Source organism: Nansenia antarctica (genome assembly GCF_963989245.1).
Source record: "Nansenia antarctica genome assembly, chromosome: 14".
Taxonomy (NCBI): Eukaryota; Metazoa; Chordata; class Actinopteri; order Argentiniformes; family Microstomatidae; genus Nansenia; species Nansenia antarctica.
The window spans coordinates 14,530,242-14,552,463 of NC_137684.1; the positions used below are offsets into that span (position 1 = coordinate 14,530,242).

The window sequence follows — 22,222 nt, forward strand, 5'->3', positions numbered from 1 at the left end:
GAGGACCCTTTATTTGTACATCTGTTCTTTTTTTACACCTGGTTAAAGGAACACTCACATTCACACACAGCTGCTCGGGAAGGGGCTGCCAGACAGTACAAAGGAAATTAGCTCAGTATCATACGCCTCTTGATCCCGAGGATAAGAACATACTGTACACATAAACACAGACACGCACAGACACACACACACGCACACACACACACACACACACACACACAGACACACACACGTACACACACACACACACACACATACACAGACGCACACACACACACACAGACACACACACACACACACACACGCACACACACACACACGCACGCACAAGCACACACACACACACACACACACACACACACACACACACACACAGACACACACACACACACAGACACACACAGACACACACACGCACACACACACACACACACACACACACACACACACACACAGAGACCATTTCCTCCATGAATGTGATGAGAAAACGGATGCGTTTGTCATTGGCAGGTGTACCTTTCAGTTTTGAGCCTCACCTGAAACATCCTCTGGAACGAAGATAAAGGCCAGTCAAGATGGAGATGCTCAACTTCACCCCCTCCTCCAACCTCAGCACAGACAACAGCAGCAGCAGCCCACAGCCTGGGAGCCCCTATAAGACTGTGGAGGCCGTGCTCATTATCCTAGTGGCCGGGTCACTCAGTCTGGTCACCATCATCGGCAACATCCTGGTCATGCTCTCCATCAAGGTTTGGATTGGAGATCAGTTACTTTCTTGTTTTCAATATTCATTCTATGCAACCGGTGGTTTCTCCAATAATAATAACAATTTCTTAAAAACAGGAGGGAAAGATATATAGATCCAGTAAACCTACACATCTTTAGACTATTTACAGGGTTCCCGCGCTGGTCTTAAAAAGCCTTAAAGTCTAAAATCCAGCAATCCAATTTATAAGGCCTAAAAAGGTCTCAAATTTCAGTTATTCGGTCTAAAAATTAGGTGCTAGGTCTTAAAAATGAGATCCTGCAAGGAAATCGGTCCGACCACATCTATTTACATGGAAATTAATCAAGCTGGATCCAAATAAATGCCAATTCGCTTCCTTTTTTGTCTGTATGGCAGTGAGGATGACAAAAAGCTATCATATGGTGTCGCGAATAGTCAAAAATTATATTCAAAGAGGTTGTTGAAACTTGTAGGAACCCTGTATTTAGACCCCCCTAATGTCATGTAAAAGTGCTAACAAAATGCACGGCACTTTGTATGAAAATAATAGACATATCTATTATTTGTGTTCTCCATAAAGGTCAACAGGAACCTACAGACCGTCAGCAACTACTTCCTGTTCAGCCTGGCCTGTGCGGACCTCATCATTGGCTTGGTGTCGATGAACCTCTACACCGTCTACATTGTGATTGGCCACTGGCCCTTAGGCCCGGTGGTGTGTGACCTGTGGTTGGCGGTCGATTACGTGGTGAGCAACGCGTCCGTCATGAACCTCCTCATCATCAGCTTCGACCGCTACTTCTGCGTCACCAAGCCGCTCAGCTACCCGGTGCGTCGGAGCACCAAGATGGCGGGCATGATGATCGCCGCGGCCTGGGTCTTGTCCTTCGTCCTGTGGGCGCCGGCCATCTTGTTCTGGCAGTTCATCGTGGGCGGCCGGACCGTGCCTCCGGGGGAGTGCTCCATCCAGTTCTTCTCCAACGCCACGGTGACATTCGGCACGGCCATCGCTGCCTTCTACCTGCCCGTGGCCATCATGATCGCCCTTTACTGGCGCATCTCCAGGGCCAGCCGCAGCCGCGTGAGGAGGCACAGCAGGAAACCCTCCGGGGCTAGCACGGCGGGGGAAGGCCCGTCACAGAGCCAGGAGGACGGGTGCGAGAACCAGCCCAACAACTGCACCGTGACCGGGGAAGAGGAGGTGGAGGGCGGGGACGAAGAGAGAAGGGGACAGGGGGCCGTTCAACAGCAACAACAGCAAAATGGCAGCGGCCACTGCGGGGCGGGAGGGGGGCGGGGAGAGAACTCCACCAATGGGAGCTCCACTACAGTCATCCTCCCTGCCTCTACGTCCAATCAGAGGGAGGAAGAAGGGGTGAAGTCGCCACCCCCTGCCTTAGCACAGAAAGGGTTGAACGGTGAGGCCAAGACAAGCCAGCCTAAGCAGTCCTCTCAGAACCAGACCACAGGCTGTGGGCCTAAGCTCCTCTGTATCAGAACCAACAACCAGACTGGGTCGGCCACCAGGACCAGCCCAGAGACAGACTCCACCCCTGCCACGGAGAGACAGCGCCTGGTCACCCGGACACTGCTTAAGGTGACTGATGAGATATGCCGCCATTGGTGTGTGAATGTGTGTGTGAATGGGTGAATGAGAGGCCGTTGTAAAAGCGCTTTGGAGCAGCTTAGGAGCAGCAAAAAAGGCGCTATATAAGTGCAGTCCATTTACCATTTTACCATGCACTCCTAAACAAATATGCACAGAGTAGATTGTCCTACAAAGACACTTAGATTTGGATTTAGTAATCTAAAAATTATAACCACAGATTTCATAAAACCATGATACAAATGTTTGCTTTTCAAAAAATGCCAGCTGAGAGAGGACGCTGGCGTTGCTTCTCCGTCCGAAATCTAGGTTTAATTGCAGTATACAGAGTAGATTGTCCTACAAAGACACTTAGACTTAGATTTAGTAATCTAAAAATGAATTAGACCCCTATACTTTCTTTTATTTCTTTTTGTTTCTTTTTACTATTACTACTCAATCTTTTCAGTTTGTAAAGCGTCTTTGAGTGTCTAGAAAAGCGCTATATAAGTCTAATGTATTATTATTATTATTATTATGATTATGATTATGATTATGATTTTGATTATTATTACTGAATAAGGAAACAACTTGAGTTTCAAGTCACCTTGAATCAATCATTCCGTTGTAAAAGCTGAGCAATTTCTCAAGTCTAATCGGATACATAATACCTACTGTAGAGGCTTCTTAACCATCCAAATAGTCTCTACATTGGGTGAGTCGTAGGTTCCAACAAACAATTCCCAAAAAAAGGCAGAGTGACGCATGTATAAATAAACACATTATTTTATTTCTTCAAAGTAAAATATCACCATCAGCATAATCCATCACTAACGATCCTGTCAGCAAAGTCCATCACTGTCCACAACTGTCGATTACTGTCCACAACTGTCTTGTCTTGAAACTTGTTTGCTCCCAAAGCAATTCCCTTTCCTGTTCCCTTATATCACCAATATTCATTCATCCCCGTCACAAGGGGGAAATGACTAAAAGGAAAAATCGAAATAACATACAATAGGGAATATAGACTTAGAAGCAAATATTATCATAATTCAATTAAAGCAATCAATATCATTCAAGTCAATAATTCTAATAATAATATTAGAAAATGAACATAAATAACATGTAGGACCAAATGGCTCCGACACCTCCTCTATAATCCCCCTGCTTCCATTCCCAGGTGACCAAGCGGAGTCCCAAGCAGAGTCCCAAGAGGAGGACCAAGCGGAAGGGTCCTCCCTCTCGGGAGACGAAGGTGACCCGCACCATCATGGCCATCCTGGTGGCGTTCGTGGCCACGTGGACGCCCTACAACGTCATGGTCCTGATCAACACCTTCTGTTCCAGCTGCATCCCGAACTCCCTGTGGACCATCGGCTACTGGCTGTGTTACATCAACAGCACCATCAACCCCGCCTGCTACGCCCTCTGCAACCCAACCTTCAAAAACACCTTCAGACACCTGCTGCTGTGCCAGTACAGGAACATACGCACCGCACGACGAGGGATGGATTAGGGGGGCTACTGGGTCCTCACTAATGATGAAGGGTCAGATATGCGGATTCAGGTCATCTGATCCTAAAACTGTGGTAAGGGGGTGACTTCTACCATGAGTGATGGAAGAATCTGAAGAAAGAAGAATTTGTCCGAGGGTGAAGAATTTGATGGGTGAGGGAGTAGGAAGGTTCTAGGTCATGTTTAAATACTTTGAAATTCACCCCTTCATCGTAATCACCAACTCTGATTGTGACTGGATCACTGAGGGCAATTCATGAATTCACGTCAAACAAATTCACGTTGGAGAGTATTTATTGTATATGTGACAGCAGCTAATCAAATGTTCAGACTTTTATTCTGAAAGATTTAAATAAATGTTTCAACGTTATTGAAAATCGATGACACACTCGCTAGTCAACTAACACAGCTTGTTTTGTGAGCCTGCTAACAATGTAAAGTAGTGTTATAGTTAACTAGATAGTAGTGGGGATTACTCACCAAATCCAGTGCATTGCAATATTTTGGCTTGACTAGCGAGTGTGTCATTGATTTTCAAAGAACATTGACATGTATTCACATTTTTCAGAATAAAAGATTCATCATTAATTATTCAATTCGATTGGTTGCCAACTTGTTCACTTGTTTCACCGGCTGTCACATATTCAAAATGGGATGTTCCAGAACTATTGATATGGAATGTTCCAGAACTATTGGTATACAGTGGTGTATCTGCCCCGAAAATCCTTTCTAAGACAATCACATTCCTCTGAGAATGCAGATCAGTATGTGTATCTATGGGTGTATTTGGATGTTTGTGTGTGTTAGGAATACTGTGGAAGGGCGTGTTCCTCCTCTGTAGCCTCTCCATGTATGGATGACTTAGTGCTTGTGTTGTTTGTTGAACAGGTGCAGTTGCATAACGTTGCTCAGAGGTGATGATGTTTCTGCCCTGTTCAGACAGTAAAGGTTTGTTGTTACTGTGTTGATACTATTGTCACGTTTGAAACAGCTCGTTAACATATAGGGCAGAGAACGGACACAGAAGTATAGGTAATAATAATAATAATAGTAATAATAATAATACATTAGACTTATATAGCCCTTTTCTAGACACTCAAAGACGCTTTACAAACTGAAAAGATCGAGTAGTAATAATACAAAAATAAACAAAAGGTAAATAGAAGAAAGTATAGGGGCCTAATGAAGGTAGTGCTGGGGACACATGGGAAGGGGAGGGGGAGAGGGTTAACTGGTGAAGGCGAGCTTGAAGAGGTGGGTTTTGAGGGCGTCTCTCCATCCCCCTTCATTCCTCTCTCACAGGTGGGCACTTTTCAGCACTTTTCATGACTCCCGCCAACAGGCAAGCCACTCCCCCAAGTACCCTGGGTAGCCAATCACCAAGTACCCTGGGTAGCCAATCACCAAGTACCCTGGGTAGCCAATCACCAAGTACCCTGGGTAGCCAATCACCAAGTACCCTGGGTAGCCAATCATCAAGGACACTGGGTAGCCAATCACCATAACCCCACTGAAACTACAATAACAGTTGGGCTGTGACACTATCCATGGTTCCAGTTGTTTCCTTTTGTAAATGAGGTTTAACTATATTTAAATACATTAATGTTAAGGTATAAGGTATTTTGAGGTAGAATAAGAGACACAAATCCTGTCAGTCTATTTCTGGAGGCCAAGAGAGAGGGATGAAAAGTGAGACACTCACACAATATTACAGAGAGAGTTACAGACACACTGGAACATTTGTACAAAAACACAGCACTTAAAAAACAAGACTATAAGTCAACTTGTATATACTAATATGTGTGTGTGTGTGTGTGTGTGTGTGTGTGTGTGTATGTGTGTGTGAGTGTGTGTGTGTGTGTGTGTGTGTGTGTGTGTGTGTGTGTGTGTGTGAGAGCGTGTGTGTGTGTGTGTGTGTGTGTGTGTGTGTGTGTGCGTGTGTGTGTGTGTGTGTGTGTGTTTGTGTGTTGGTCCCTGTAACAGTAAAATGTGACCTAATGTGATGTTTCCTCCTGCTATCCCTCCTGCCTCCTGGTGTCCACCTGTCCTCTGTCCTGCCTCACTAACCTAGATCCTGTTTAAGATCAGCAGAAGGTACTTTTATGAACTGTGAATAAATTATAATAGTAAATATGTGCAATTTAGTGTTTTCCTTTATGTAGCACTCCTTTCAAAATAGACAACATTGCAGCATTTTAAGTAACGCCCCTGTGTAATGTTGTTATTTGTCTATGATCTTCATACATACATACATACATACATACATACATACTGTACATCTGTATCAGAGCATACATACATACTGTACATCTGTATCAGAGCAGAGGAATCATTTTAAAAGATTTACAAACACGTATTCATCTGACGTCTGGAACTGCCATCAGAGACACAGGTCATAATTCTCAACTCTTTAGAAAATGTTCAATATAATTCATATCCCTGTCACAGCACGAGACACACACCATCAACGCCATCCAACTAACATTCAGTCATTCCTGTGTTTACCAAACCAAGCCAAAAAACGGAGACAATTCATAGTCTCTATATTAACACACACACAAACACACACACACACACACACACACACACACACACACACACACACACACACACACCAGTGGAGGCTGGTGGGAGAAGTTGGAAAAGACAGGCTCGTTGATCATTGAGCGGAATTGCCGATTTCCACCTAAACCAGCCTACACACACACACACACACACACCTCTACTCTAATGTGCCTGTGTGTCAGAATGATTAAGCTGTTTTCCACAGGTCCTCCAGAACCAACTCCTTCTCTTCTCCAGGTGGTGTGAACGCCTGGCTGACTGTGGGTCACATGCTGCCCAGCTGACAGGGTTCCCCCCAAACGCCCATTGTGACTGAACCGTGGCTGGAGACGGGTGGTAGTCAGAAGCTTTGTTTTGAATATTACAATTTGGGAAAACTCACCCAGTGAGCAACATTTTAATATGTCCCTTTTTTATAACAAAATATCCTGCTTTTCCATCTCTGCAAGAAATAAATAACATGAAAGAACCATCTCTTTTGGGGTCAGTTCCACTGGGGCGTATGTTTATGTCACCAACAAAACAGTTTCACTCATCAGAGGGGCATTATGGGATTGATTCATCCATTTGTCTTGAAGAATATAACTTTGTTTGTAAACAATGTCATTGTACACAATCATTGGATAGCATCAAGACATCATGGTGAAAACTATCATTTTGATCTCGTGGATAGTCGGTCCTTGCATCTAGCTCAAACTATGAATTTGACATTGGTTCATTTCTCCAGCCCCATCTCTCAGCTGGTTAACAAAGAGAGTGATGTGGCCTGGGGTGGTCCAGTGGTCTAGTACCGCGGTCTACAGTGCACACGTATGCCCATGTCGGCATGGGTTCGAATCCGGCCCATGCCCTGCTGACATGCTCTCTCTCCCCAGCTAGCAATTTTTGGTTCTAAAAATGTTCAAAGAATGTTACCTATAACGTTCTCATAATGTTTTCAGCGGGAAGTTTTCTTTAAGTTCTCAGAATGTTCTAGGATAACATTCTCTAAAAACATTTAAAAAAAATTGTGTGATAACCTTCTTAAAATGTTAAGTGACAACATTGCTAGAACATTATGCCCTAATGTTCTTGAAAACGTTTTCAGCGGGAAGTTTTCTTTAAGTTCCCAGAATGTTCTAGGATAACGTTCTCTAAAAACATTTTTTAAATGTTGTGTGATAACCTTCTTAAAATGTTAAGTGACAACATTGCTAGAACATTATGCCCTAATGTTCTTGAAAAAGTTTTCAGTGGGAAGTTCCCAGAATGTTATAGGATAATGTTCGGTAATAACCTTCTTAAAATGTGAGTTGACAATATTGCTAGAACATTACACCTTATGTTCCCAGAATGTTTTAGGATAACGTGCTCTAAAAACCATTCTAAAAACATTTGCTAATAACCTCCTTAAAATGTTTACTGAAAACCCTGTTAAAACATTATGCCCAAACATTCTTAAAATGTTTTTAGCTAAACGTATTAACACATGTAAAAGTTTGATAACATCAATATTCAAGTCTTTCAACATAATGTATCATTATTTATTAACATAAACAACAGAGGTGAGACAGCCACAGCTTCATTTGAGAACATATAAAATAAAATAAAAGCAAAACATAATGTACTGTACATACTGAAAACAGAACCTATCATCACTCTGACAGTACATATCCTCATGACAGTCCTCGAACAGTGTGGGGCTTCTGCTCCCCTCAAGTGCTGCTGCTGCACCTGGACACATTCTTAAACATCCCTACTCTGAACTCTGTCCTCAGTCACAGATGGTCCACCTGCATCACTGTCCTCAGTCACAGATGGTCCACCTGTATCACTGTCCTCAGTCATGGATGGTCCACCTGTATTATCCACCTGCATTATAACAAAAATAGTATTTAAAATCAGAATCGTTTCTGATTCATCAGAAGTCTTCTTGGTAGCCCTTTAAATTACAGGCCGTTAATTAAGCAGTAATTACTGGAAATAACCAAGTAATATCCATGTAAAATAGACATGTAGAATGCTAGTAATTGCATTACTGAATGACTAGTAATTACGTATCTGCTCACAGCTTATCACAAATTGCATGTTTGTTTTTCCCCCCCAAAGGAAAATGGGGGTGACATGGCTTTTTATTTCACATTTGTTTTTGAACAAATGCTTAGCACTGACCTGAGTTCCTCTGTGGGGAGCATATCTCAGCGTATCTGATATGCAGGTTTCCAATATCTTCTGCAGGGTCTTGGGGTGGTTCTTCTGGCAGGCCTCTAAAGATAAAGACAGAGAAAAAAAGATCTAGAAAAGCAGATAGTTGAAGTGTTTTAAGCAGTACTTTATGTAGCATAAGCAAGCTGGACTTAAGTTCTTGAGGCAGTAGTTGAATTAGCTGAAGCAGTATCTGTAGTGGAATACCTCAGGCAATACAGTGGAAGTCATCTTTAATTGCCTCTCCCAGCCGAAAGCCATTCAGCTGCTAGCCGGGTGAACTGAACTTTGTTACACCATAAGGGTCATTGCTTTAGAAAAACTAAGGACATCTATAATGTTTATTAAGAAGTTGAATTGGTTCAAGTTATGATAAGTCGAGTTAAGTACATTAAGTTAAGTTTCTGTTATCTTTGTTTAACATGCCAAGGATCTATCAAGGACCAGTCAGGGAAAAGCAGCATCTGTAGCTGATAGAACAGTACTTGAAGTACCCGAGTCAGTAACTCATGCCTTATGGCTCTGGCCATTAGTTTTAGCCTTTCGTTTGTAAACAAGTCTCTTACTGCAATCTAGTGGAATTTACTGGTAAAATAAAACCATAAATTGCAGCTTTAAAAGGTCTTTGTTGGGTCTCAAAGGATTGCAGTGAGGTGAGTAGAATTAAAAAAAATAAAAAATAAAAACTTACGGACTATGACCGGATATATAGCCAGGTCCTGGAAATTGTTTTTCCCCTTGCGACCCTTCAAGCTGTAGTTTGCCCAAAGGGCATTGGTTCCAATCGTCCGCATAATTCTTCGAACAGAGTCACCAGGGGTTGTACCTCCCAGAAGAGACAGGTAATTGACCTGAAAAGAGAAACAATGCCGAAAATTATTTATCTTATAAGATCGGTTTACTTACAGCTATCTTCTATTGTTCTCTCAGTGTTCCTTTTGTTAGGTCTGACTGTTCCAACTAATAAAAGGTCAAATTCATCTGTAGTTTTCTCGAACACCTTGTCCTAACAGCACGTAGTGAGCGTGTTAAAAGCAACATCTGTTTGCACATACCACTTTCTTTCTGTAAGCTGCGTCACTGAGCTTTCCACAAGCCTCTTGAAGTTCTGCTGCAGTCTTTAGTGGCCTGGTGAGCTCTTCAATCTCAGGGTCATCAGACCTCATATCTTTTTTTTAAATGGACTTAATGGCCAAGAGAGAATCTTCAATCTTGTCCAGCCTCATAAAGATGGACCTCACATATGATGGTATGCAGGAATCATCATCTAAAATATAAAGAATACACAATTCATTCATAGCAAGTCATCCTTTTTTAGTTTTCCTGTCTTTGGCAACTAGGGCTGGGCGATATGGACCAAAAATAATTAGATATTTTTAGGTTGAATGGCGATACTATACATCTGTATTTTCTATTAAGTGGGCTAAATGTTCAGTTCTAACTTTGTGCTTCCACAAAATATTTGTGAGAGCAAAAAAAGGGTGTATTACTTTTAAGCTACTTTGACACTTGCATGGCAAATGATCAAGAAGCCAACTTACTTTGAGTGCTTGGAGTTGAGTTAATATGAAATCCCATAGGTGATTATGTCAATATAAATATGATTATTAGTGGGGTCAGGACAAATCATCGGCTGTGCTGCCGTATACGGAAATATGGATAATAGACAATGGTGCATGTGGATCATGTTGGGGATTGCCCGATCGAGGGCTGTGACTATGTAGCCAGACATGAAGAGGCAGCAGTGGTAGTGGCCATGCTGAACATACATGCAACAACACACACTGCAGTCCCCAGAGCGCCGAGCAACAGTAAAATGGAGAAACTCAGGCGCCCCTCTATAGCACTGGCCGGGACGGCAGAGACTTGGTCATACTTCGTAACCCGCTGGGGTGAATACAAGAGGGGCACTAAGCTGATCGGACCCGACATCGTCACACAGCTCCTAGAGTGCTGCGAGGAGGATCTGAGGAAAGACCTCACTCGCGCTGCAGGCAGAAGCCTGGTAGACAGCGATGAGAGAGAGGTCCTCGCGGCCATGAAGGCGCTCGCCGTCCGTGCGGAAAACACCATGGTGGCTCGGGTGGCCCTATCTAACATGCGACAGGGACATGAGGAGCCCATCCGATCATTCCACGCCCGCTTGAAGGGGCAGGCAGGCACTTGCAAATATGAGATGGACTGCACTAAGGCGGGGTGTGATCAAATCAATAACTTCACAGAGGAAATATTACGTGACGTGATCGCCAGCGACAACACTGGCCCGAAGGGTGAACTCGACACTGACGCCGTGCAGAGGGCGATACTGCAGTACCGCAACACGCCTGACCCGGACACCAAGATTTCCCCAGCGATGTGTGTGTTCGGCCGCCCGATACGCGATTTCATCCCGATCGCCCCCGGAAAATACAGGCCTCATGAAACTTGGCGTGAGACACTGACAGCGAGGGAGGAGGCCCTCCGCAAACGCCATATCCGCACAGCGGGCACCTGGGCGGAGCACACTAAACGCCTTCCGCCGCTCGTAGTTGGGGATTTGGTCCGTGTACAGAACCAGACAGGACCCCACCCCAACAAATGGGACCGGACGGGCTGCGTCGTGGAGGTGCGTCAGCACGATCAATACGTGATCAAGATTGACGGCTCGGGCAGGATCACACTTCGGAACAGGAGATTCCTGCGCAAGTTCTACCCGGTTCGCAATGACCAGCTTCCGCCCCGATCGATCTATGATGATCTGGCGATCCGCTTCGCCAGGCCGGCGCCTATTGGTGCGCCGCGGATGCCTGACCCCACAAGCGGCCCTGGAATACCTGTATCGGAGCCTGGGTCCGCCCCGCCGCTGGCGCTGCCATCAGCGGGCTCTCCCCGGCGTGGGACACACCCCACATCCGCCTCGCCTGTGACACCAGCTCGAGACTCGCCAGGGTGTGCCGTCCCCCAGATGTCGCTGCCGGCCCCTGGGGCCACAGTGGTCTCTTCCCCGCCAGTCCCGGTCACGTCGCTGCCGCCGCCGCCGTCAGGCCTACGCCGGTCCGCTAGGGCGACCTGCGTGCCTGCCTGGCACAGAGACTTTTCCATGGGTTGACATTGCTAGGTTATATGGGCGTTGTATTGTGTTGTGCACTTTGCTTGTTGATTCCTGTTTTGTACGGACACTTGAGTTATTCTCTTCTTATAGGCTTGTTGTTGTTTCAGCCTTTATTGTAGTCGTGTTAAAGGCTCGGGGGGAGATAGGGAATATTGCACTACGGTCATATATTTAGGTGCACGCACCGGAAACGGAAGTGGATAGACTACTGTTATAATGTGTACACCTGCATTCGCCCTGCTCAGGACTTGTTTGATTATTGTCATTTTGCAGAGTTATTTCATTAAAGAAGCGAATGAACAAATGGAATATCGTTCTTATTTAGAAATTTAATGGAAAATGTAACTTCACAGGCAATCATAAACGCCATGAGAACACGGAGGGTGTGGGCACATCCACGGACACAGGAATGGTGGGATGACATTGTTCCCGGTTTCGACAATGACATGTTCATAAGGAACTTTCGGGTGTCCCGGGAGTCCTTCACCTACATCTGTCGTCGCCTAGGCCGTGTCCTGCAAAGGAAGACCACCAACTACCGGATATCTGTACCTGTGTCTAAACGGGTTGCCGTCGCCCTGTGGAGATTGGCCACCAATAGTGATTACAGGAGTGTCAGTCACCTTTTTGGCATTGGCATTTCTACTGTTTGTGTTTGTGTGCAGGATTTCTGCAATGCAGTTATTAAGGTGCTGCTTCCTGACCACATTAAGACCCCTGATTCCCGTAAATTGATGGAGATGGCTACATTTTTCGGCAACAGGTGGAGGGCACCTCAATGCGTTGGAGCGATAGATGGCAGCCACATCCCCATAATAGCACCTGAAGCGTTCCCACGTGACTATTATAACAGAAAGGGATGGCATTCGATCATACTTCAGGGTGTTGTTGATGGCAAGGGTCTGTTCTGGGATGTTTGTGTTGGTTTTCCTGGGAGTGTCCATGATTCACGGGTTCTGAGGCAGTCTCATTTGTGGGAAGTTGTTACTGATGGACAATTTTTTATTCAGCACACCGCAAACATCTCAGGACGTGACATAGGACACTACCTAATTGGAGACCCTGCGTACCCTCTGCAACCGTGGCTGATGGAAGCCTTTTTCTGATACAGGCCGACTGACCCAGGAGCAACAGATTTATAATGGCAGGCTAAACAGTGCTAGGGCAGTTGTGGAGACATCCTTTGGAAGGCTGAAAGGTAGATGGAGGTGTCTCCTAAAGAGGAATGACTGTCAATTGGACCTCACCAAAAAGATGGTGATGGCCTGTTGTGTACTGCACAACATTTGTGAGGAGCATGGGGACCGCTACATGCCAGACCCTCCAGTGATGGAGCATGTGCAGCCACCTGTTCGTATGTTCCAGGAACGTCAACAGGAAGGAGCTGGTGTGAGAGCTGCACTGGTTGAATATTTCAACTCAGACTGATGGACAGATGCAGTATTTTATTTGTGATATGATTTGTTAAAGAATGTGCAGCTACCTGTTCGTGTGTTCTCGGAACATCAACAGGATGGAGCTGCACTGCTTGAATATTTAAACTGTGACTGATGGACAGATTACAGTTTCAAGTTTATTTGTGACATTATTTGTTAAGACATGTGAAGCATTTTTTTGAATTGCCCCTGTTGTATGAAATGTGCTATACAAATAAACTTTCCTGGGGGTAGCTGTTTGTTAGTCTCGTACTGTCTTCTTAGTCTTGTACTGTACATTTGTTCTTTTCTATATTTCTTCCCCCCCCCCCACCCCAACAAAATCAGACAGCAATGGTTTAACCCAAAAAATAAAGAAACACAAATATAACAGAAAGTGTACGTGTGTCTATAAAGTTCTTCCCATATTTAAACATGTATCAAATATAAAGTAATATGTACAAGAAATGAATGAATGAATGAATGAATGAATGAATGGTCTTTATTGTCATTAATACAGTACAGGTACCATACAACGAAATTTAGGAGGGGGGGCTCCCCTGGTGCTTGTAAAAAAGACTAAAAACAAGAGGGCCACGGGTAAAATAAAAAAGGGAAAAGAGCTGGTTTACATAAATAAAGGCTATGTACACTATCTACTATACTATACTACTCTACTATACAATAAAACACTGTGCTGTACTCTATGCTATGCTATAAATATCCTAACTTTTCCTATATCTGAACCTTATGTACACAATTAGAATGTTCACAGTTGTATTTCAATATTGCACTTATGTTTACAATTTGATGGCAGCTACTAGATTGAAATCAAGTGCAATACTGAAACACAACTGTGAACATTTCAAACCTGCAAACTGCGACACTTTAAATGAATGTGCAATAACACTATGTGCAATATGACAACCCTAGGGTACATAAGGTTCAGAGATAGGAAATGTTAGAATAGGTATAGCATAGCATAGAGTACAGCACAGTGTTTTATTTGTATAGTATAGTATAGTGGATAGTGTACATAGCCTTTATTTATGTAAACCAGCTCTTTTCCCTTCTTGTTTTTAGTTTTTTTTCCTAGCACCAGGGGAGCCCCCCCTCCCAAATTTCGTTGTTTGGTACCTGTACTATATCAATGACAATAAAGACCATTGATGTGTTGGTCCTCCAGGACAGGTCCTCCTGAATGTGCACCCCCAGGAATCGGAGGGTTGAGACTCTCTCCACGCTCCCTCCATCGACGAGCAGGGGCTGGACCTCAAATTGTATGTAAAACAAATATAAATAAAGATTTAAGGGCGGTTGCTGCTGGCTTCTATGGCACAGACCATCCTCTCCACCAGCCCCAGCAGGTAATTGGTGGACCGCTCCATATGCTCAAGCATCCTCTCCTCCCTCTCCTCTCTCCTCTCCTCCCTCGCCTCTGCCTTCTTCTCCCTCTCGTCTGCCGCCTTCTCCCTCTCCTCTGCCCTCTCCAGGAATGACATGAGGTCTTCATTGCCATTCTTCTCCTTTCCTGGGTAACAGAAAACAGGTAGTAAGCAATACAGAAATCATTTTACCAGGTGGTGCATGAGGCCAGGACAGATGCCAGCCATGATGACAAATATGTTTGGAAAATATAAAGGATACTGGAAAATAAGGTTGTGTAATAGGCCATCAATCTTCATACATCATCATCAATTGAAGTAGAGGGGGTCTAGGCCCAAATACTTACTTTTCCTTTTTCTGGGTTGTGAGGCAGGCTCTTCAAGATCTGAAGGGTCCGAACCACTTCTGGTGGAGTTGGCGGATGATTCTGGAGGCGCTATTACATCACAAAGACATTAAGGCTACGTGTCAGACATAAGGCGAATGAACAGTCAGCCTGTTGGTTATCTAAAATATTACGTTGCCTACTTGTCCCTCCAAAACATAAACAGCTTGGAAACTTTGGCCATGAAAGTTGATGGCATGATTATAGCATAGCCTACGTTTCCCCAAAATGAACATTATATGCATTAGCCAACAGAGCACATTTTGTAAGATGTTAAGACGTCAACAAGAGCTTACAGAAATTGAGATACTGAGATTTAGATTTTGCGCTACATAAATATCCAATTGATTAATTGATTGTCAGTCAACGTGGCGACATTTCAGTTTTGAATGATGAATTATTATTATACGATGAATTAGGCTATTCCAATGTTTGATCGACATAACATAGAATATCTGAACTTCATTTTCAACGAGTGGTATGCAGTCAACCTACCGTGATCTGTGGAAGGTCCAGGCGATTCATCGTCCTCAGATGTGGTGGCTGTGGCAGCTGTGGCTGAGTTCAGGGCCCCCGTCAGCTGGTTTGCTGGTCGCTGACCCATTACACTGTCCAGCATGTCGTAGGTTGGACACGTGTCGCCCCGTCCAGCTCCGCTTTTGGACAACTCTTTCTTAGCATCCCTGTAATCCTTCTTAAGTTTCTTTAGTTTGTTTATGACTTGTTCTGATGTCCTAATGAACCCCGCCTTCGCCAACTCTTGTACTAATTCATCATAAATCTTCCCCTTTCTTGTGCTGCCCTCCAGTCTGTCTTGGATTTCTGTTGATGACCAGATAGCCACCAAACACTGCGTTTCCGCGGCAGACCAATTCACGGTTTTTCTGGACATTTTCCAGTCTTTCTTGATCTCTTCTTTATCTATTCTTTGTATCTTCTTTGTCTCTTAGTTATGTTGTCGTTCTCGCTTCGTTCTCCTTTTCCTTCTTTTCTCGTATTTCCAGCTGGATTTTATTGATAGAATATGACACACCCTCTGACGACGTCACGGTTCGCGTTTTTGTTTTGTTTTTTGTTTTGTTTATTTTTTTCTTGTTTTTGTTTTGTTTTGTTTTTTTCTTGTTTTTGTTTTGTCTTTTGTTGTTATAACTATTTCTCTCTGCACATGTTCGAAATAAATGCTTTCATTCATTCATACTTTGAGTGCTTGGAGTTGTTTTTGGAGTGCTGGTGAGGGAGGGACCTGGAGTGCTGATGAGGGAGGGACCTACATTTGTGCAAAATAAACAAGTTAAAGTCGTGTACAATTGGATCATGACACCATATGCAAGTTGCTTAGTGACTACAGGCGTACCTTGGCCACTGCTGAAAAGTCCCAGTTTACTGAAAGTTCCAGGATGCCATTGGTATTTGAAAAGAGCAACTAGTTGTGTATTACTTTTAAGCTACTTTGACACTTGCATGGCAATGATCAAGAAGCCAACTTACTTTGAGTGCTTGGAGTTGAGTTAATATGAAATCCCATAGGTGATTATGTCAATATAAATATGATTATTAGTGGGGTCAGGACAAATCATCGGCTGTGCTGCCGTATACGGAAATATGGATAATAGACAATGGTGCATGTGGATCATGTTGGGGGTGGGGTCCTCCCTGTTCGCATGAAAGCAAATGCAGAAAGGTTTGCCTAACGAAGAACCCCGGAGAGAACGCGGAACAAGGAAGTCCTCGGGAGAGGGGGCTTGTTTTGGAGCACGCACTGGCGAGAGGGTGAGAGCCAAAATCCCGGCACCGTGCATGAACGGCAAACGGACACTTGGCCGGTGACTCCTGATCCTTTGAGAGAGAACCGACAAAACTGAACGACCGGAGCTGAGGAGCACGCAGGGGCTGGCCCAGTTGTGAGTGCACTGTGGGGCTGAGACAATGTTATACTAATGTGTTGTAATGGAGACTTACTTGGGCTATTCTGGTCGTCTCTGGCTGAAAAAAGGTCCATTGATGAGTTGACTAAAAAATAAAAAAGGTCACAGAAAGTTAGAAAGTCAACACAGTTCACTGAAAGAGCTTATATCGGTACACACAGTATATCTTCTAGAATTGATGTGCAATTCTAGGTTTAATAGTGTCAGAGTGCAGTGCACTTACGTGTGCTCATTAAAATACGACTGGCAATGAATCCATCCAAGTTAACGTTATTCATGTTGTGCCTAACCTTAATAATTACTTAGCAATAAAGCTATCACCTGTTACCTGTTACAAAACAATAGGGCTAGATTTGCCCTCTAGTGGACAGAAATGTACATAACCACATGCTCATAGTTTTAGGCAATGGCATAAGCCTAGATTAGGTACATAGTAATAGGCTAAATTTGAGCACACATTATTATTATTTTTTTATATTAAAAAGAATAAGCACTGACATTTGAATGGGATTATAGAGGAAGATTGACAGCCCAGCCCGTTTTTTGTTTTGTTTAGTTTTTTCTTGTTTTTGTTTTGTTTTGTTTTTTTCTTGTTTTTGTTTTGTCTTTTGTTGTTATAACTATTTCTCTCTGCACATGTTCGAAATAAATGCTTTCATTCATTCATTCATTCATACTTTGAGTGCTTGGAGTTGTTTTTGGAGTGCTGGTGAGGGAGGGACCTGGAGTGCTGATGAGGGAGGGACCTACATTTGTGCAAAATAAACAAGTTAAAGTCGTGTACAATTGGATCATGACACCATATGCAAGTTGCTTAGTGACTACAGGCGTACCTTGGCCACTGCTGAAAAGTCCCAGTTTACTGAAAGTTCCAGGATGCCATTGGTATTTGAAAAGAGCAACTAGTTGTGTATTACTTTTAAGCTACTTTGACACTTGCATGGCAATGATCAAGAAGCCAACTTACTTTGAGTGCTTGGAGTTGAGTTAATATGAAATCCCATAGGTGATTATGTCAATATAAATATGATTATTAGTGGGGTCAGGACAAATCATCGGCTGTGCTGCCGTATACGGAAATATGGATAATAGACAATGGTGCATGTGGATCATGTTGGGGGTGGGGTCCTCCCTGTTCGCATGAAAGCAAATGCAGAAAGGTTTGCCTAACGAAGAACCCCGGAGAGAACGCGGAACAAGGAAGTCCTCGGGAGAGGGGGCTTGTTTTGGAGCACGCACTGGCGAGAGGGTGAGAGCCAAAATCCCGGCACCGTGCATGAACGGCAAACGGACACTTGGCCGGTGACTCCTGATCCTTTGAGAGAGAACCGACAAAACTGAACGACCGGAGCTGAGGAGCACGCAGGGGCTGGCCCAGTTGTGAGTGCACTGTGGGGCTGAGACAATGTTATACTAATGTGTTGTAATGGAGACTTACTTGGGCTATTCTGGTCGTCTCTGGTTGAAAAAAGGTCCATTGATGAGTTGACTAAAAAATAAAAAAGGTCACAGAAAGTTAGAAAGTCAACACAGTTCACTGAAAGAGCTTATATCGGTACACACAGTATATCTTCTAGAATTGATGTGCAATTCTAGGTTTAATAGTGTCAGAGTGCAGTGCACTTACGTGTGCTCATTAAAATACGACTGGCAATGAATCCATCCAAGTTAACGTTATTCATGTTGTGCCTAACCTTAATAATTACTTACCTGTTACCTGTTACAAAACAATAGGGCTAGATTTGCCCTCTAGTGGACAGAAATGTACATAACCACATGCTCATAGTTTTAGGCAATGGCATAAGCCTAGATTAGGTACATAGTAATAGGCTAAATTTGAGCACACATTATTATTATTTTTTTATATTAAAAAGAATAAGCACTGACATTTGAATGGGATTATAGAGGAAGATTGACAGCCCAGCCCGTTTTTTGTTTTGTTTTTTGTTTTGTTTAGTTTTTTCTTGTTTTTGTTTTGTTTTGTTTTTTTCTTGTTTTTGTTTTGTCTTTTGTTGTTATAACTATTTCTCTCTGCACATGTTCGAAATAAATGCTTTCATTCATTCATTCATTCATACTTTGAGTGCTTGGAGTTGTTTTTGGAGTGCTGGTGAGGGAGGGACCTGGAGTGCTGATGAGGGAGGGACCTACATTTGTGCAAAATAAACAAGTTAAAGTCGTGTACAATTGGATCATGACACCATATGCAAGTTGCTTAGTGACTACAGGCGTACCTTGGCCACTGCTGAAAAGTCCCAGTTTACTGAAAGTTCCAGGATGCCATTGGTATTTGAAAAGAGCAACTAGTTGTGTATTACTTTTAAGCTACTTTGACACTTGCATGGCAATGATCAAGAAGCCAACTTACTTTGAGTGCTTGGAGTTGAGTTAATATGAAATCCCATAGGTGATTATGTCAATATAAATATGATTATTAGTGGGGTCAGGACAAATCATCGGCTGTGCTGCCGTATACGGAAATATGGATAATAGACAATGGTGCATGTGGATCATGTTGGGGGTGGGGTCCTCCCTGTTCGCATGAAAGCAAATGCAGAAAGGTTTGCCTAACGAAGAACCCCGGAGAGAACGCGGAACAAGGAAGTCCTCGGGAGAGGGGGCTTGTTTTGGAGCACGCACTGGCGAGAGGGTGAGAGCCAAAATCCCGGCACCGTGCATGAACGGCAAACGGACACTTGGCCGGTGACTCCTGATCCTTTGAGAGAGAACCGACAAAACTGAACGACCGGAGCTGAGGAGCACGCAGGGGCTGGCCCAGTTGTGAGTGCACTGTGGGGCTGAGACAATGTTATACTAAATTATGTGTTGTAATGGAGACTTACTTGGGCTATTCTGGTCGTCTCTGGCTGAAAAAAGGTCCATTGATGAGTTGACTAAAAAATAAAAAAGGTCACAGAAAGTTAGAAAGTCAACACAGTTCACTGAAAGAGCTTATATCGGTACACACAGTATATCTTCTAGAATTGATGTGCAATTCTAGGTTTAATAGTGTCAGAGTGCAGTGCACTTACGTGTGCTCATTAAAATACGACTGGCAATGAATCCATCCAAGTTAACGTTATTCATGTTGTGCCTAACCTTAATAATTACTTAGCAATAAAGCTATCACCTGTTACCTGTTACAAAACAATAGGGCTAGATTTTGTATATCATATTCAAACATATCTGTCAGGTAAGAATATACAGTAGCGTTAGATATTTTCTGGGGAAAAACCGCCACAATCAAGCAATCTTACCAGAATCTTGTGTGTACCGCACAGGCAGAACAATCTTCTTGCCAGACATTTCCTCTTCCTCGTCACTCTCCAAATTTGACGTGACTACTGCTATGTTGACCTTGTCTCTGGCCTTTGTGTATGTGTCTACAAAATATGGGTGGAGATCAGAGCAGATACACATATTATTTATACATACATACACACGCACATAAATACATTAGGGCTGTCAAATTAACGCATTAACTTTGATTAAATAATTATAAAATGACATGTTGTGATAAGTGATAAGCATGTTGTGACGAGTGTAGGGTTGGGTACCGTTTGGGTTTTATCCGGTACCGGTACCTAACCGATACTTTAAAAACGGTACCGGTACCAAAACGGTACTTAATTCGGTACTTTTGATTTTTTTAAATGACATATATAAATATATATATAATAATAACACGGTCGACAACATTAAACAGCTTTTCACTTTTTTATTGCTGAGGCACAATATATATTAGTTAAATATACACTCAAATTAAAATAAATGAAAATAAAACTCCTGAGCCTTGGGGACTCCATTAAGCTGGGGGTGCCTATCGTTGGTACTGATGTCGAATACGAGTACACACTTGTTCAGCAGCCCCTCAAGGACATCAGAATATTCTTAGAAAAGGGATCTAGTGAAGAGGCCTGCATAGCCCCCAGAACCAAGAAGACCGAGAGGAAATATAACTCTGATGAACTGGAGCCCTCCACCTCGTCAAAATCCAAACTCTGTTGCCGCTCAGCTAATACTACTCCCCTCCCCCTCTCTGGTCCATGATGACATGACGATTCATTTTTCAGACACAGTAGTAGGATAAGGATATATCTACATGATATATACATGATCTGACACAGTACCCGAATATCAGGAGATCCCCGATCATGTTGTCCACCTCGCAGAGACGCAGCCACACATCCGCACTACGTCATCAACAGACGCGTCGAATCCTGGAGTGCACTGTCCAATCAAAGGCTTGCGTTCGTAAACTCGCTCTGAGAGCGTCGCAGCGCACACTGGGCCCGACGTCATAAGGGGAGCAAGTCATTTGATTGGACAGAAGGCATTCCACGAGTGGTGATCAGAATTCCAGAACAAGTTTACGGAACGCACCCATAAGTCGAGCGTAGCGTTATGCCAACCCGCTAGCGGAAGTTGCTATTAGCAACCTTCTCGTTATCCTTCCGTACTCGCTGCTTTCACTGAGTGGAAATTTAACAGGCGATGTGACGTCACGAGTCACCAGTTGACACCGGAGCGAGATAGAAAAGTACCGAAATGAGGCACCGAAATCTCCTTTGCGATTCGGTACGGGTACATACCGAATGTAAAGTAACCGGTACCTACTGGTACCGATTTTCGGTACCCAACCCTAGACGAGTGATAAGCTTAATCTTTAGAAAATTAATTAATTTATGGAAGCATTTTAGGCTAAGTGATAAGCTTTTGTTCAATGAATAAAAGGCCAATCATTTGGAAAAAAACTGATGGGAAATAAAACAATTTATAGAGGAATGCCTCCTTTTGATATTTATATTCAATGCTTTACTCGTGCCACAATAATGTCATGTTTTTGAGTTGAAATAACTTCATTTGGGGGCTTACACAGTTATGAGACCGACATACGGACGGACACCTCATGAAAGCCATGTATAGAAGCGGTTGCACCGCTTAAAATTGTGATACTTAAGTTTTTTTTATCCCACTCCTAGTAATTTCACATTTTTGTTTTGAACAAAATAAAACAAGTAGAACACTTGGAATTCTAATGGAGCTTGCGTTTTGAGTTTTCCCCCCCACTGAGATCACTTGAGTTTGAGGAGAGTGAACAAAGTTTGCTCTCCTCAAAGTCACTGGTATAATTTAGGTGGAAGCATGAGAGCTTTTTAAAAAAGGTGTTTGTTGGCTTAGTTCTGAAGATTAAACAGTACAATACAATACCTAACCTGTGATTTTTAAAATCTTGACTTTATTTTTGCTCCAACGTGCTTGGTCCAGGATTTCTCTCCTCTTAACTTTGGGTGTCACATTCTTGTCAGGTTTTGGCCAGTAGCTGTACAGTCTGCAGAAAATATAACAAGAAGGTACAGTACGCTAGCTGCTACTGGCTGCAGTTCACATTATATCTTGCATGAATAAGTTAGGATTAGGAAATACCTTGTTAGTCTTCTCAA

The 22,222-nt window shown here is 43.3% G+C and overlaps 1 protein-coding gene across 1 annotated transcript; it reads left to right on the top strand.

The window, feature by feature from the left end:
* Positions 1 to 575: 575 nt before the first annotated feature.
* Positions 576 to 3,828, top strand: LOC308169878 (muscarinic acetylcholine receptor M2-like; the record flags this gene model as incomplete). Its single annotated transcript, XM_080544609.1, has 3 exons — positions 576 to 749; positions 1,308 to 2,324; positions 3,493 to 3,828. 3 exons carry the CDS (start codon positions 576 to 578, stop codon positions 3,826 to 3,828), a joined length of 1,527 nt encoding a protein of 508 aa, XP_080400735.1.
* Positions 3,829 to 22,222: the final 18,394 nt, after the last annotated feature.